Consider the following 13,969-nt stretch of genomic DNA (forward strand, 5'->3'; position numbering starts at 1 on the left):
ACCTTCCCTGCCAAACCAGGTCGCTTGTCGGGGCAGCCACATGCTGGTGAGAACAATCGCATTGATGGAGCCAGATTCTGTGCACACCCTTTACATGGATCTGTTCATTTAATCCTCGCGACCTCAGAGAGGCTGAGTGCCTTGCCCAGGGTCACACAGCTAGGAAGGGCTAGGGCTGAGGTCAAGTGGCCCGGGGTCTGATGTGGGACCCCTTTCTCTCTGCCCCTCCCACTGCAGGGTTGCCTGAGGTCCTGCCGCCCCGTGGACCATGTTTAACGGGGAGTCAGGTCCGGCCTCGGCTGCGGCCTCCAGGAACGTGGTGCGGAGCTCCAGCATCAGTGGGGAAATCTGTGGGTCCCAGCAGGCTGGGGACGGCGCCGGGACCAGCACTGCCAAGAAGCGACGCAGCAGCCTCGGGGCCAAGATGGTGGCCATTGTGGGCCTGACCCAGTGGAGCAAGAGCACGCTCCAGCTCCCCCAGGCTGGTGAGGCCGTGGGGCACCCCACGCTGGGGGTGGGGGGGGCACCTCACCTTGCAGTCACAGGGCGCCCAGGGGCTGTCCTCGTGGGTGTACACTCCCACCCCCACAAACGCTTAATGTCGCAGTACTATACACCAGTGTGTTCTGAGTCCAGTCTGTGTCCTGACCCACTGACTCCTCATGTGCCTCTCTGAGACAGGTACTGAAGCACAGAGAAGGGAAGTAAGACGCCCTAATCTGCACAGCTGGTAGGTGGTGGAGTCTGGATTCAAACCCCAGCATCGGGCTTCTGAGCTCATGCTCCCAACCTTTATACTCTGCCGCCTCTATCTACAGACTTACCCACTAATCAGCAATTATTCATTATACAGCCATTGTGCTCCTAACACCATGCTCAGACACGGCCACTTCACGGACACATCCAGGAGATTCAGTCTCACCTGTAATGTCTGAGTTTCTTAAGTACAAATAGCCGCACATGTATGTTACAATCCTCAAGAGAGACACACACGTAAAGATACGTGCCCTACATAGTCACGTGGCTAGCACACGCAGTCGCTCAAAAAAGCTACCCCTAGTGCCAGGAGAACACAAGACATCCATTCACACTAAACATGATCACAATAAAACCAGCTGTGCAAACCATACACAGTCCTCTGTACACAGATGCACAGACCCAGATTGTGGAAGCACAGTAACATATATGTACCCTCAGTGGCCCGTGGTCACAGAAACACATCACACATGTGTACACACATACCTCAGAAAGCTACATTCACACACTACCTTAATAGCTACCTCCTGATAAATACATTATGCTTTCCCAAACAGCTGGTTATAGAATCCCACTTATGCCCCAGGCTGGCGGGTGACCCACCTCGTCACACACAGTCAGCCCTGGCGCTCATGTCACAGAGGAGCCAGCCTGCCCTCCCCACCAGGACCTCCTCCCTTGGTGGCATCAACCCAGACACCAGCTGGTTTTGTTTTAAAATCTCTTCCTGCTTATTTTGCTCAGAGTAACAACTTCCCTAAGAAACCTTCAAATAGGCAGCTGGATGGGGGTGGTGAGGGGGTGGGGGCGCCAGAGGATCTGGGGAGAATGCTCCTCGAGACTCCCGGTTGGGGCTGGGGGTGGGGGGATTTTTCCAGGCCTTAAAATAGATTTTCACAAAGCCCTCCACAGGAGCATGTGGGATGGTCTTTTCCAGCAATCAAGCTGCGATATGGTTTCTGGCTCAAAGAAATGCCAGACGAGGAGGGGGCTTGAGATTATTATCAGCATCCCTGGATGGGCATGGCCCCTGTGAATGTGCCTGACACTAAGGGAGTCGGGGAGATGGGGATCTAAGAATCTAGGAGTTGGGCTAGGACAGGACCAAGGGGTTGGGAGACTAGACTAGGACAGTGGAGGGGATATTGGGCCCCAGGAGTCTGGCTTTAGGAAACCAAGCCCTGCTGATCTCTGGCTGAATCAGCTGACTCAGCTTTAGACCCAAAGGTCTCTTCATGCCCAGATGATTTGGAGAGACACTGTTCCAAGGCCAGGGCAAGTGCCTGAGTCACTGAGAGACATGTCAGTGATATGCCTGGGACTGTCCACCTACCCAGACTCCACAGTCAGCAAGCAGGGATTGGAGCAGACACCAGGATGACCTCCAGCCTTGTGGAGAAACAATCAATGACGGGGCTTCTGGATCACTTGTCTCTGCACAGTGCAAGGGCACGGCTGGAGGCCTGGGGGGCCAGGGGAATTGCCCACTGCCCTTTTAACTGAAGGCCTCTGAATCATCCAGTTGCCAAATGTCAGAGCAGAAAGGGGCCCTGGAGACCCTCTGGTCCGTTGTACTCATTTCATTGATGAGGCATCTGAGCCTGGAAAAGATAAGGACTTTAAATTGACCTTCAGAGAGACACCCTGTCATTTACTACCTGGGCAGCTTAGGCAAGCTACTTCACCTCTGTGAGCCCACTTCCTCATTTATAGCATGAGGACAATAATACATGCCTTGCTGAGTTGTCCAGGGGACTGAATGAGATAGGATAGGTAGAGGTACCCCCACCTCTTGCCTGACACATAGTAGATACTTGGTAAATTGTTGGTCATTATTACTGATGGTCACACAGTAGGGCCAAAAAAGAAGTGACTTCTTTAGCCACCCCTTGCTTGTAGCATACTCCCCTCCCATCTACAGTTCCTTGTCCCTGTTTTTTTTCTCCCAGGCCTTGGGGTTGCCAGTGTCCCAGTTTAGAGCCCATCCTCCTGGATGGGACAGTCTGACCCCAGAAGGAGGTATGGGGCTGGTCACTGTGGACACTGGCCCGGAAGCTCTGTTCTGGGGTAAGATCCTAGCAGTGTGACCCTGCTGTCCCTGCTGCGATGGCCCAGTTCTCTGAAGGGCAGGGCTGTGTAAAGTGGGGACAAACCCCTCTCTGGGACCCAGTTATTTGGGTTCTGGGTCTGCCCATCCCAGGATCTTCCATACCTCTCATTGACTTGAGCCTCGCCCATTCCCTCCTCTTCATTTCAAAGCCTGGATGATTGCACCAGCCTCCCCTCTAGTTCCTCTGCTCTTTGCATGTTCCTTCCATTTTATTTTCCTCATGTTGCCCTAGAATGGCCTTCCAAAAACTCACCCTGAAACTTTAGAGGATTAGTCCTGGCTCTTACTTGAGGGACGTTGAGAAACTCACTTTCCCACTGGGCCTCTGTTTCTTCTTCTGTAAAATGGAGCTTCCTTCTAGATCTAACATTCTTTAGGTTGTGGGAGCAGAGAGGAAAGTGGGGTCAGAGTTTTGGGTTTCCAGGACACAAATGGGCTCTGGTCTGGCCTTCAGCTGGGTCCACACAGGGCCATCTTTGGCTGTTCTTGCCTTTGATCAAACAGAGCTTCTCTTTTCAGTACCAAGGACAGCTGCTGCCTCGCTCTGGGCTCTGGGCTCTGGACTCTGGACCAGGGGTGGGGCAAGGGCTCAGGATCATTCCAGGAGATCCCCTGGGGAGTGCTGTTGGAGGCTGACTTCCTCTTCCTTGTTTGTGGTGGGATAGATGGGATGGCTCCTGGAGTCTGTTGGTCCCCAAGGACCACAGAATTGTTGCAAGCAACTTGGTCCAATTCTCTAGGGAGAAAGACTACGTAAAGTTACTTCCTAGATCAACAGGGTTCAGATACTGGACTGGTGTGAAACCAGTAGAGGAATTTTCTCTGAGGTTGCAAGACCTTCCTCCCCACCCAGAGACATAGAACTTAATCTCTGCTGAATCACATCTCAAACCAATGTGGAGTTGGTGGAGGGGAGTGAAAAATAGCACATCAGTGGACTGGGAGTCAGTGGGCCTAGGTCTCACTCAGTTCTATGAGTGCCTGGACTTTAGGGTCCCCATCTATGAAATGACAGGGACATTTCAGGATTCTGTAACTCCCCTAAGCAGTGGCTTACAGTAGGTCGGGCAGCTCAAAGAAAGTAAACTTTCTTCAAATGGGTCAAAGCTTTCCCAAGCTCTAGAAGCAGGGGGTTTGGAGTCATGAGTAGTAAGGCTCTGACTTCAGCTCAGGGTATATGTTGGGGGAATTTGAGGAGAAGGAAGATAAAGTGCGGCCCCCACAGACCCTTCTGTCTTCTAACTGGATTAGAGGGGCTGTGGCAGTTAGGACCAAGGGACAGGGCGAGTCTCCCCCACCTACAATGATTACCCAGTCCCATGTGGTAGAACACACACCATTTTTTGGATTTGCATCTATATATATGATTGAGCAGATGGGTTCAACTCCTAGTGCTGTGGTGTGAAGGTCACGTGCATGTGGCAAACTATGTCGTGTGTACATATGACAAAGACTTGGACCATTTGTGACTGTGTGACTGATGTATGAACATAACACATGACCTTGTGTGTGAGATCACTGTATCAATATGTGTGATTGTTGGCACTCTGTGTATGTATGCCTGAGTGAAAGAAATGCATGAGCTAATATGACTCTATGTGAATATGTGTGTGTGTAAGAAACACAGACACTTTGATGATCTTATTGATTCCTGGATAGTAGCTATTCCAATATCCCAGAAGCTAGGTAGGTTTCAGAGAAGACATTCCTCCTTACCAGCACCCCGACTCCCAGTCCCCCATCCCACTCACTAGTGATGCTGCCCCTCTCAGCCTTTCTTCTCCCAATGGGACTTCCTGAAAAATAAGTAGGGCGAAGCAGGAGGATAAAGTCCCTGTTTTTCCCAGGCTGGGGTCTTGAATATCCTTTCCCAACCCACTGCTGGGTGTGAGTGGGAATTGCCAGGGTGACCAGCTCCACCTTCCCCATGCTTCTCTGCTGCCTGCCTCACCCTGGTCTCTCCCCATCCCTATAAGCAACTCCACTCTTAATTTGCCTGGGCCTCTAACCAGTGACAGCAGAAGGTTCCTTTGGTACCGTCCCTCTCAGAGTGACACCACTTCCTTCCCCATCAAGAGCCTCAGGCATACAAGCTCCAGCAGGGGAAGTCCCTGCAAACCCACAAGCTGTCTTCTGCCCCCTCACTGCCCTAGCCCTGCCCCCAGGAGGAGAGAGTGTCTAGAGGGACCACACTGCAATGCTGAGGAGGTTGCCGTGGAAACCAGGCAGGATGGTACGCTGCTCAGAGAAGCAAAGTGTCCCATGTTCCTTGCAAGACAAAAGAGAGGGGTTAGAGATGTAGAGCCCCCCGCCCCTCCCCAGACAGGAGGTAAAGAGACACTGGGGGTAAGCTCTCAACACATAGCTTCTGAGGTTCTTCCTCAAGCCAAAATCAGTTCAGGTCAACCTAACAGTCTCTCTCTGACTTCTTTCTCTAGTGGCCTTTCCACACACAACCCCCTCCACATTCAGAGCCACATTGACAGTGGGTGGTTAGTTTGCCCGTGACCAGGGTTCATGTGGATTTTTTTTATAGGACCTGTGAAGGTTTCACAGAGGTGGTTTGTGACCTCTGGGGGTGATAGGGTTCATGAGAGTATTTGGAAAAGGAAAAACAAATCTGAGGATTCTGGAGAAGGCAAACTTTCCAGAAGAAGAAACTTAACCCTTTGGGGCAAGGGCTGAGATTGAGTGGGAAGGTGTGGGTCAGGGGATCCTGGTGAGGATGAGGCTGAGGAACAAGGGCTGAACTCGGCTGACTCCCCACCCACAGCCCCAACATCTCCACTCTGCCTTCAGCCACCCTTCTCATCTGCTTTGCGTCACTGCGCTGAGCAGGACCAGGGGTCAGGCTGTGGGCTGGCTCTAGAGGTCATCTCAGCATTGCCCCTGCCTCCAGTCAGAGCCCTGCCTATCCTGCCCCCTCCCAAGAGGTTGACTTCAGCAGTGATCTCAGCGAAGCCTCATCAGCGATCTGACCTTCTTCCCTCTCTCTGCTTCGGGGCGGGGTCACAGAAGGGGCCACCAAGAAACTGCGCAGCAACATCCGGCGGAGCACGGAGACGGGCGTTGCCGTGGAGATGCGGAGTCGGGTCCCTCGCCAGGGCAGCCGGGAGTCCACAGACGGGAGCACCAACAGCAATAGCTCCGATGGCACGTGCGTTCAGCCCACCCCTGCCGTGTCCCCACCCTCCACCTGGGTCCTCTGGGCACCGGCGCAGGGCTGGAAAATCTGGTTGGGTTTGCAGGCCAGATATCTGAGTTCTTCTGTACTCCTGCCTCCCTTGGTCCCCAACCCCTGGACACCAGCCGCCTGGGCCCCAGTCTTCCTATTGCTCCTGGCCGCTGTTCCCCATCAGAATACTCCAGTGGCCCAAGAGCAGCCCATCCCTTTGGGATGTTTCATGCCTCCCACCTCCCAGGACTCACCCACCTTTCCACTCCAGAGGAGAGAGCTAGAAAGGAAAATGGGCTCCTAAAATCTTTTAAATGCAAAGCAGCTGGTACAGCGCAGATGAATGGCATTCTCACAGGTGGACTTACTTGGAGCTTAGAGAAGGAATTTGGACTAGATTGGTGTTTTTTCAAACTGGGTGGTGACTCACAGGCAGGAAGTCAAATCGGTTTAGTGGGTCAAAACCAACATTAGGAAAGGAAATAGAAAATTCAGGTATAAACTATGGAGGAAGGAAGAGTTACCTTGTGAGCTTCTTTTTGTATATATAGATGCACATAGTTCTATGACGTTAAATGTATTTCTTACATATACATATGGGTTGCAGTCAAAAATTTGAAAGTCTCTGGGTTAGATATTCCCTTGATCTCTTCAAATCTATGAAATGATGGATATATGACTAAGATTTTCTGAATCAGCTTCATTAAGGCTCAATAATTTCAGAATTCTATGGCCCTATTATTTGAGATTCTATGATCACGTCTCAGTACTATGCCTGCTTCTGTGAATGCGAGTAGCTGCTTGAACTTGTCTTACCATATGCAGGGCATTGCTGGCTCTTCAGATCAGGGCCTCTTATTCTGCAATCTACCAGCCACTATCAGGCCCGAAAGAGTGTCTCAGTCAGTACAGTAGCCCTCAGGGATGTTGGTGCTCCCAGTCTCTCCATTTTATACGTGGAGAAACTGAGGCACAGGAAGAGGGTATGGCACCTTCCCAAGGTCACAGCTATAAAGTGATAGTGAAGTCAGGTTTTGAATTAAGGACATTTGACCCCAAAATCTTTGTTCACAATCTCAGCACTGTCTATACTAAGCTCCTGAAATTCTGTGACCTCAAGAGTTATATTTCCTTTTGTTGTTATCCTTTCTCTTTTTTAAAAAACTGAAGTATAGTTGATTTACAATATTATGTTTCAGGTATATAGAAAAGTGATTTGGTGATGTTTATGTATATATTATTTTTATGACTCTTTTCTATGATAGTTTATTACAAGATATTGAATGTAGTGCTCTGTTTATATTTTAATATAGTAGGGTATATCTGTTAATCCCATATGGAGGCAATTTATGCCTCCATCCCTCCCTCTGGTAACCATTATGTTTGTTTTCTGTGTCTGTTTCTGTTTTGTAAATAAGTTCATTTGTACTATTTTTTTAGATCCCATGAATAAGTGATATCATATGGCATCTGTCTTTCCCTGTCTCACTTAGTTCGCTTAGTATGATAATCTTCAGGGCCATCCATGTTGCTACAAATGGCATTATTTCATTCTTTTTTATGGCTGAGTAGTATCCCATTGTATGGGGATATATTTTATATATATATATATATATATGGATAAATATATATAGTTATGGATACATAGTACACCCACCTTCTTTATCCATTCATTTGTTGATGGACATTTTGATTGTTTCCACATCTTGGCTATTGTGAATAGTACTGCTTATGAACATTGGGATCATGCCTACTTTTTTTTTGACATATACACACTATATTTATTTATTCACTTTATTATTTATTTTTGGCTGCACTGGGTCTTTGTTGCTGCGTGCGGGCTTTCTGTAGTTGCGGTGCAAGGGCTTCTCACTGCAGTTGCTTCTCTGGACACAGGCTGTAGGCACATGGGGTTCAGTAACTGCAGCAGAGGGGCTCATTAGTCGTGACTCTTGGACCCTAGAGCATAACAGGGCTCAGTAGTTGTGGTGCATGGGCTTAGTTGCTCTGCAGCATGTGGACCAGGGATTGAACCTGCGTCTCCTGCATTGGCAGGCGGGTTCCTAGCCACTGCGCCACCAGGGAGGTCCATCACGCCCGCTTTTGATACTGTGTGGGATGGGTGCCTAGCCTTGGGAATACTGAGTTAAAAGGTGTTCTAGTGTTCTTGTTGTGATGAGAAATATTTCATCATATATATATATATATATTCATAAGGCATGTTCAGTAAACTCCCTCTGGGCCATTGATATGTCTGAGACCTAAGAAGTTGAAATAACTTAGCAAACCTGCAAAGTAATTTTTGGTTCTACTGAGGTGATGACTTTTATAACCAGCCTGTGTTTTACAGATCTGTGGAGTTTTGAGGCAAGTACATGAATCGAGACTGTCAGCTATTCATTTAGCCTTTTCAGATCCCACTATCCAAAAAATGTGATGTTAGACTACTGCTAACTCTGGCCAATACAAATGGATGGACCTCAAAGCCCCTTTCTAGGGAGTGGAAGCTGAGCCTGGCAAGGGAGAGACACAGGCCCTTCTGATAAGTGTATTCAGCCTGTCTCCCCTTCCTGCCTGTCTCTGGCCAAAGGGGACTCAGGCCAAAGGGTCCAACAGGGGATTGCTTCTGGGACAGCCTTTTCTCTCTCGAGGCAGGAGCCTGGGCTGTCCTACGAGATCTGGGAATATCCTGTGGTCCATTATAGCCTCTGGGCAGTTCTGGACCAGCCCCCTCACCTGTCCTTTCTCTTCTGGCCACACCCAGAACATCTGGGCTTGAGGACATGCAAAAATAGCACATTTCCTATGATGGTCACACCAGCAGTGTATGAGTTGAGTGTTTTGTAGGCAAGGCAAGTCTCCTACCTCTTGGAGCCTCCGTTTTCTCATCTGTAAAACTGGATTATAGCTCCTGCCACCTACAGTGGTTGTGCAGATGAAACCATACCCATTTGGAGCATGTAGTACACTGTTGGCATCCGGCCAACTTTCAATCACTGTCAGTTTTTCTCATTACTATTTCCACCCACAGCCGTGGACCACCCCCCCCCCCATCACTTGTCATTAATCTCAACCCTGTAATTGTGTTATTTTGGTCTCAGTTGCTGTTTAGGGCACCACCTAACATTCCTGACTTGGATTTCAAACTCATAGTCAACTCAACCTCTGTTTTTGGAACTTGCTCCAGGCATTGAAATATCTGACCTTTGTCTCTGGTTCTTGGCATTAACACCCCCGGTGAGGACACAAATTATCTAGCAAGTCCTGCCTTTTCAGGGTCACCTTAGAAATCCTAGTGCTTGAAGATTTAATATCATGATGGTTAGTCTCTTTGCTCAAGTGACATCAAAGTCTTTTTCTGTAATGTGCAGATGAACAGTTCTGTTCGTCCCCAGTCACAGTGGTATACTTTCAGTATATCCAGGGGAGACTGGGGACACAGAGGGAGTACCCAGTGCCCCAGGGGCAGTGCTACTGCCTCCCGCCACCCAGATACCCTCACATACCCCTCTGCCCCCTTCTCCAGGTTCATCTTCCCCACCACCCGGCTTGGGGCCGAAAGCCAGTTCAGCGATTTCCTGGATGGGCTGGGACCAGCCCAGATTGTGGGGCGACAGACGCTGGCAACACCGCCAATGGGTGAGTCTTTTTCTTTTATTTATTATTTATTTTAATCTTGGCTGTGCCGGGTCTTCATTGCTACACGTGGGCTTTCTCTGGTTGCAGCCAGTGGGGGCAGCTCTCTAGTGGTAGTGCTCGGACTTACTGCAGTGGCTTCCCTTGTTAGGGAGCACAGGCTCTAAGGCTCTCAGGCTTCCATTGTTGTGGAGCATGGGCTTAGTTGCCCCGAGGCAAGTGGAGTCTTCCTACACAAGGGATTGAACCCATGTCCCCTGCATTGGCAGGCAGATTCTTAACCATTGGACCATCAGGGAAGTCCTGGGTGAGTCTTCTTAAGGGCAGGGTGAGTAGGGCAGTGGCAGCCACGCAGCAGAACAGGTGAGCTCAGCGGGGGCCCCACATGATGCAATACAAGCCGCAGAAAGGAGCCCTCTCTCTGGCTCTTATGCCAGTGAGGAGGCGTCAGCACAGCGAGCCTCAGTCCCTCCCACAGCAGAGAGGAGAAGGGTTCCAGCCTTTCTCTGCTGGCCACACTGCAGCAGCTTTTCTGGCACATTCCCTCCCTCACATCGCCACTCTCACCCACTATCTCACCGCCTACTATGTGACCGGCAGTGCTGCTGCTGCTGCTGCTAAGTCGCATCAGTCGTGTCCAACTGTATGCGACCCCAGAGACGGCAGCCCACCAGGCTCCTCCGTCCCTGAGATTCTCCAGGCAAGAACACTGGAATGGATTGCCATTTCCTTCTCCAGTGCATGAAAGTGAAAAGTGAAAGGGAAGTCACTCAGTCGTGTCCGACTCTTCGAGACCCCATGGACTGCAGCCCACCAGGCTCCTCCGTCCATGGGATTTTCCAGGCAGGAGTACGACCGGCAGTGCTAGTGTCAGGCATAAGATGGTGAACAAAGATTATCGTGGCATCGACGTCCATGGATTCTGCTCTGTCACTGATTCTTTGTGGGATCTTGGGCAAGCCACGTCCCTTCTGTGAACCTCGGTATGGTCATCTGTAAGATGGGAATAATAATGCCTGCCTTAGTTCTGCAATCTGAAGACAATTTTTTGAGTCCCTGTGTGATGCTTGCATGAAATATTTCATTTACGCCTTAGAAACTGTGTCTTATTTGACTTGTTACTTCTAACAGTGCCTGGCACCTAGAAGCCTTTTAGTAATTTTCTTATCCCTCCTCTCTGTAGCTAGCAAGTACTCCCTACGGTCTATTCTTGGTCCTCTTAGCTGCAGTTCTGGCTCCTTCCCCTTCTCTCTCCCTCAGATTCTGGCTGTGTTGGCTTCAAGCAGCAGCTCCCAGGCTAGCTTCCCTAGAGATGCCCGCTCGCCTCCACCCCTCCCTCCCCATCAGTCTGACCTGAGCAGTGTCTGACCCAGACGTCTGCACTCAGCCCTCACATAGACAGTGTCTAACCTTCGACCTCGCAGCAAATGAGAAAGTTGAGTGCAGACAGTGCCCTGCTGTGACCATGCAGTGGAGCTGACATTCCATTCCAGGCCAGGACTCCTCCCACTGCACTGCCCTGTCTTCCTGGAAACGGCTCACACAGGAGCCTTTGTCTACTGGAAGAGGGTCCATAGGGACCCTCAGAGGGTAAGTGGCAGTTCCCATCTGGCTCCTGGGTGGGATTTGGCTAATTCCCAGTCCTTGCTTTCAGGCTTTTAAGGGCCTGGAGAGTCTGCTTTTTCCAGCTCTAGGCCCAGCCAAGGACTGGGAGGTGGTGAGAAAAACCAGCCACTTGCACAAGGCTCATGCGCCATCGCAGCCTGGAACACTCGTGTATGGCGCCCCCTGGTGTCCCAAATTGGGAAGGACAGGTTTGCATTGGCTCTCCTTGGGGATGTTACAGTGAGAGTTAAGATTAATTAATTCCTGAGACCTCCCCTTCCCCATTCCCCATGGGGAGGTCAGGAATAGCTAGAGGGAGAGGGATGAATTGCAGGATGTCTCCTGAAAGTCATAAGTCCCCATCTTCCAAAGTGTGCAAATACACAGTGGCATAATGGTTCAGACTCTAAAATGAGTGGCTGAACCCAAAGTCTGGCCCATTTTAGTTTTTCTGCATCAGGCTTATGATTCTGAACCCCCTTTTTTTGGCCATGCAGCATGCAGGATTTTAATTCCCTGACCAGGAATCAAACCCGTGCCTCTGCAGTGGAAGCAGAGTCTTAACCACTGGACTGCCAGAGAATTCCCTGTCTACCCTTCTGAAGGACATCCCAAGTGACAAGCAAAGATGGGCACAATAAAGGACAGAAATGGTATGGACCTAACAGAAGCAGAAGATATTAAGAAGAGGTGACAAGAATATACAGAATACAAAAAAGATATTAATGACCCAGCGAAACAATGCAAACAGTGACAGACTTTATTTTCTTGGGCTCCAAAGTCACTGCAGATGGTGACCGCAACCATAAAATTAAAAGACGCTTGCTCCTTGGAAGAAAAGCTATGACAAACCTAGACAGTGTATTAAAAAGCAGAGAAATTACTTTGCAAACAAAGGTCCATCTAGTCAAAGCCATGGTTTTTCCAGTAGTCATGTATGGATGTGAGAGTTGGACCATAAAGAAGGCTGAATACTGAAGAACTGGTGCTTTTGAGCTGGGTGTTGGAAAAGACTCTTGAGAGTTCCTTGGATTGCAAGGAGATCAAATCAGTCAATCCTAAAGGAAATCAATTCTCGATATTCGTTGGAAGGACTGATGCTGAAGCTGAAGCTCCAGTACTTTGGCCACCTGATGCCAAGAGCCAACTCATTAGAAAAGTCCCTAATGCTGGGAAAGATTGAAGGCAGGAGAAGCGGATTACAGAGGATGAGATGGTTGGATGGTATCACTGACTCAGTGAACGTGAGTTTGAGCAAGCTCCAGGAGATGGGGAAGGACAGGGAAGCCTGGCGTGCTGCAGTCCATGGGTTGCAAAGAGTCAGACATGACTGAGCAACTGAACAACAACTCTGTACTCCTGGGACATCTGCTGCCTTCCCCCATCCTTTATCAAGGGTGGGAAGAGGCCCTCATTTCTAGGGCGTGCCTCATGGCCCAGGCAGTCTTGTATCTCGTCACCTCTCCAAACTGATATTCTTTAAGTATCTGTTTGACGTTTATTTAGGGGAGTAGCTAATGGCCGCTGTGTAGAAGGTGAAGACATCTATTGAGCACACAGCCTCCCCTGTTTTCCTGATACAGAAATCTGTCCCCAAACTTGCTATTCCGCTCAGTGAAACAGGCCCCCTCCCTTCTCCCAACCTAACTTTCCTTTGTGATTCCCTAAGCAGGGCCCTGGAGGGTCACGCCCCCACCCCACCCCAAGGGCCCTATCAAAACATTTCTCAACTGCTTTAAATTGGCCTCTGGAGAGCAGCTCCAGCGCATGCAGTTTTTGTCCATCTTGCACCCTTTCAGCGCTGGAGCATCCTCTGCAGACTGCATGCTGTGGGCGGCCTGCCCCTTGGTCTGACTCTGCCTCGACTGTCCTCCTTCTCCCTTGCAGGGGATGTACACATTGCCATCATGGACCGGAGTGGCCAGCTGGAGGTGGAAGTGATTGAGGCTCGGAGCCTGACCCCCAAACCCGGCTCCAAATCCCTCCCAGGTGAGGCAGAGCAGCTGGGATGAGGGATCTTGGAAATGGGGTCCTGCCAGGGAGGGATTCACAGCTGAGCTCTGGGTCTAGCAAGTCCTGGCTCCCCATTGGCCTAATCAGTATTCTCAACAGTGGAGTCATGGATGGCCTGGAAGGCCAGTGAGGGGGCAGAATGGGAGGAGAGGACGGAGGAGTTGGTATTCGAGTCCATCTTGTCCACCTGCTGTCCACTGGTCAGCTCCTCCTGCTCACCCTGCTCCCCTCCAGGATCACGTGGAAGTTAGGGGATGGGGCAGGCCACAGCAGTTTCCCCGGGACCCCGCCCCATCATGCTCTCTTCCATCCCTCAGCCACCTATATCAAGGTTTACCTACTCGAGAACGGGGCCTGCTTGGCCAAGAAGAAGACAAAGGTGGCCAAGAAGACCTGTGACCCCCTGTACCAGCAGGCTCTGCTCTTCGACGAGGGACCCCAGGGCAAGGTGCTGCAGGTGAGCATCTCATGGCCAGGGGGCGGGGCAACTCTCAAAGACTGCAGACTGTCATTTTAAATGTATTTATGGTTTATCCTGTGCCAACACCTTAATACCCTCTACCCATTTTTTGTTACAACCTAGTGAGGTGTTATTGCCTCCTGTTGATTCATAAGGAAACCAAGGTTTGGGGGGATAACTCGATTGCCCCCAGGTTGCACAGCTGGTAGGTAGA

The 13,969-nt window shown here is 50.2% G+C and overlaps 1 protein-coding gene across 7 annotated transcripts in view; it reads left to right on the forward strand.

Annotated features, from left to right (window-relative positions):
• RIMS3 (regulating synaptic membrane exocytosis 3) overlaps positions 1–13,969 on the forward strand; it is a 42,713-nt gene that overhangs the window by 22,187 nt on the left and 6,557 nt on the right. For all 7 annotated transcript variants that reach the window (XM_043461745.1, XM_043461744.1, XM_043461750.1 and 4 more), the window contains 5 exons: positions 238–485; positions 5,882–6,023; positions 9,568–9,680; positions 13,170–13,271; positions 13,613–13,752. In XM_043461745.1, coding sequence (XP_043317680.1) covers positions 269–485; positions 5,882–6,023; positions 9,568–9,680; positions 13,170–13,271; positions 13,613–13,752 — 714 coding nt within the window. In that variant the 5' untranslated portion in view covers positions 238–268. The remainder of the gene's footprint in view (positions 1–237; positions 486–5,881; positions 6,024–9,567; positions 9,681–13,169; positions 13,272–13,612; positions 13,753–13,969) is intronic.

The sequence above is a fragment of the Cervus canadensis genome, chromosome 2 (genome assembly GCF_019320065.1).
Source record: "Cervus canadensis isolate Bull #8, Minnesota chromosome 2, ASM1932006v1, whole genome shotgun sequence".
In the NCBI taxonomy this organism is placed as follows: Eukaryota; Metazoa; Chordata; class Mammalia; order Artiodactyla; family Cervidae; genus Cervus; species Cervus canadensis.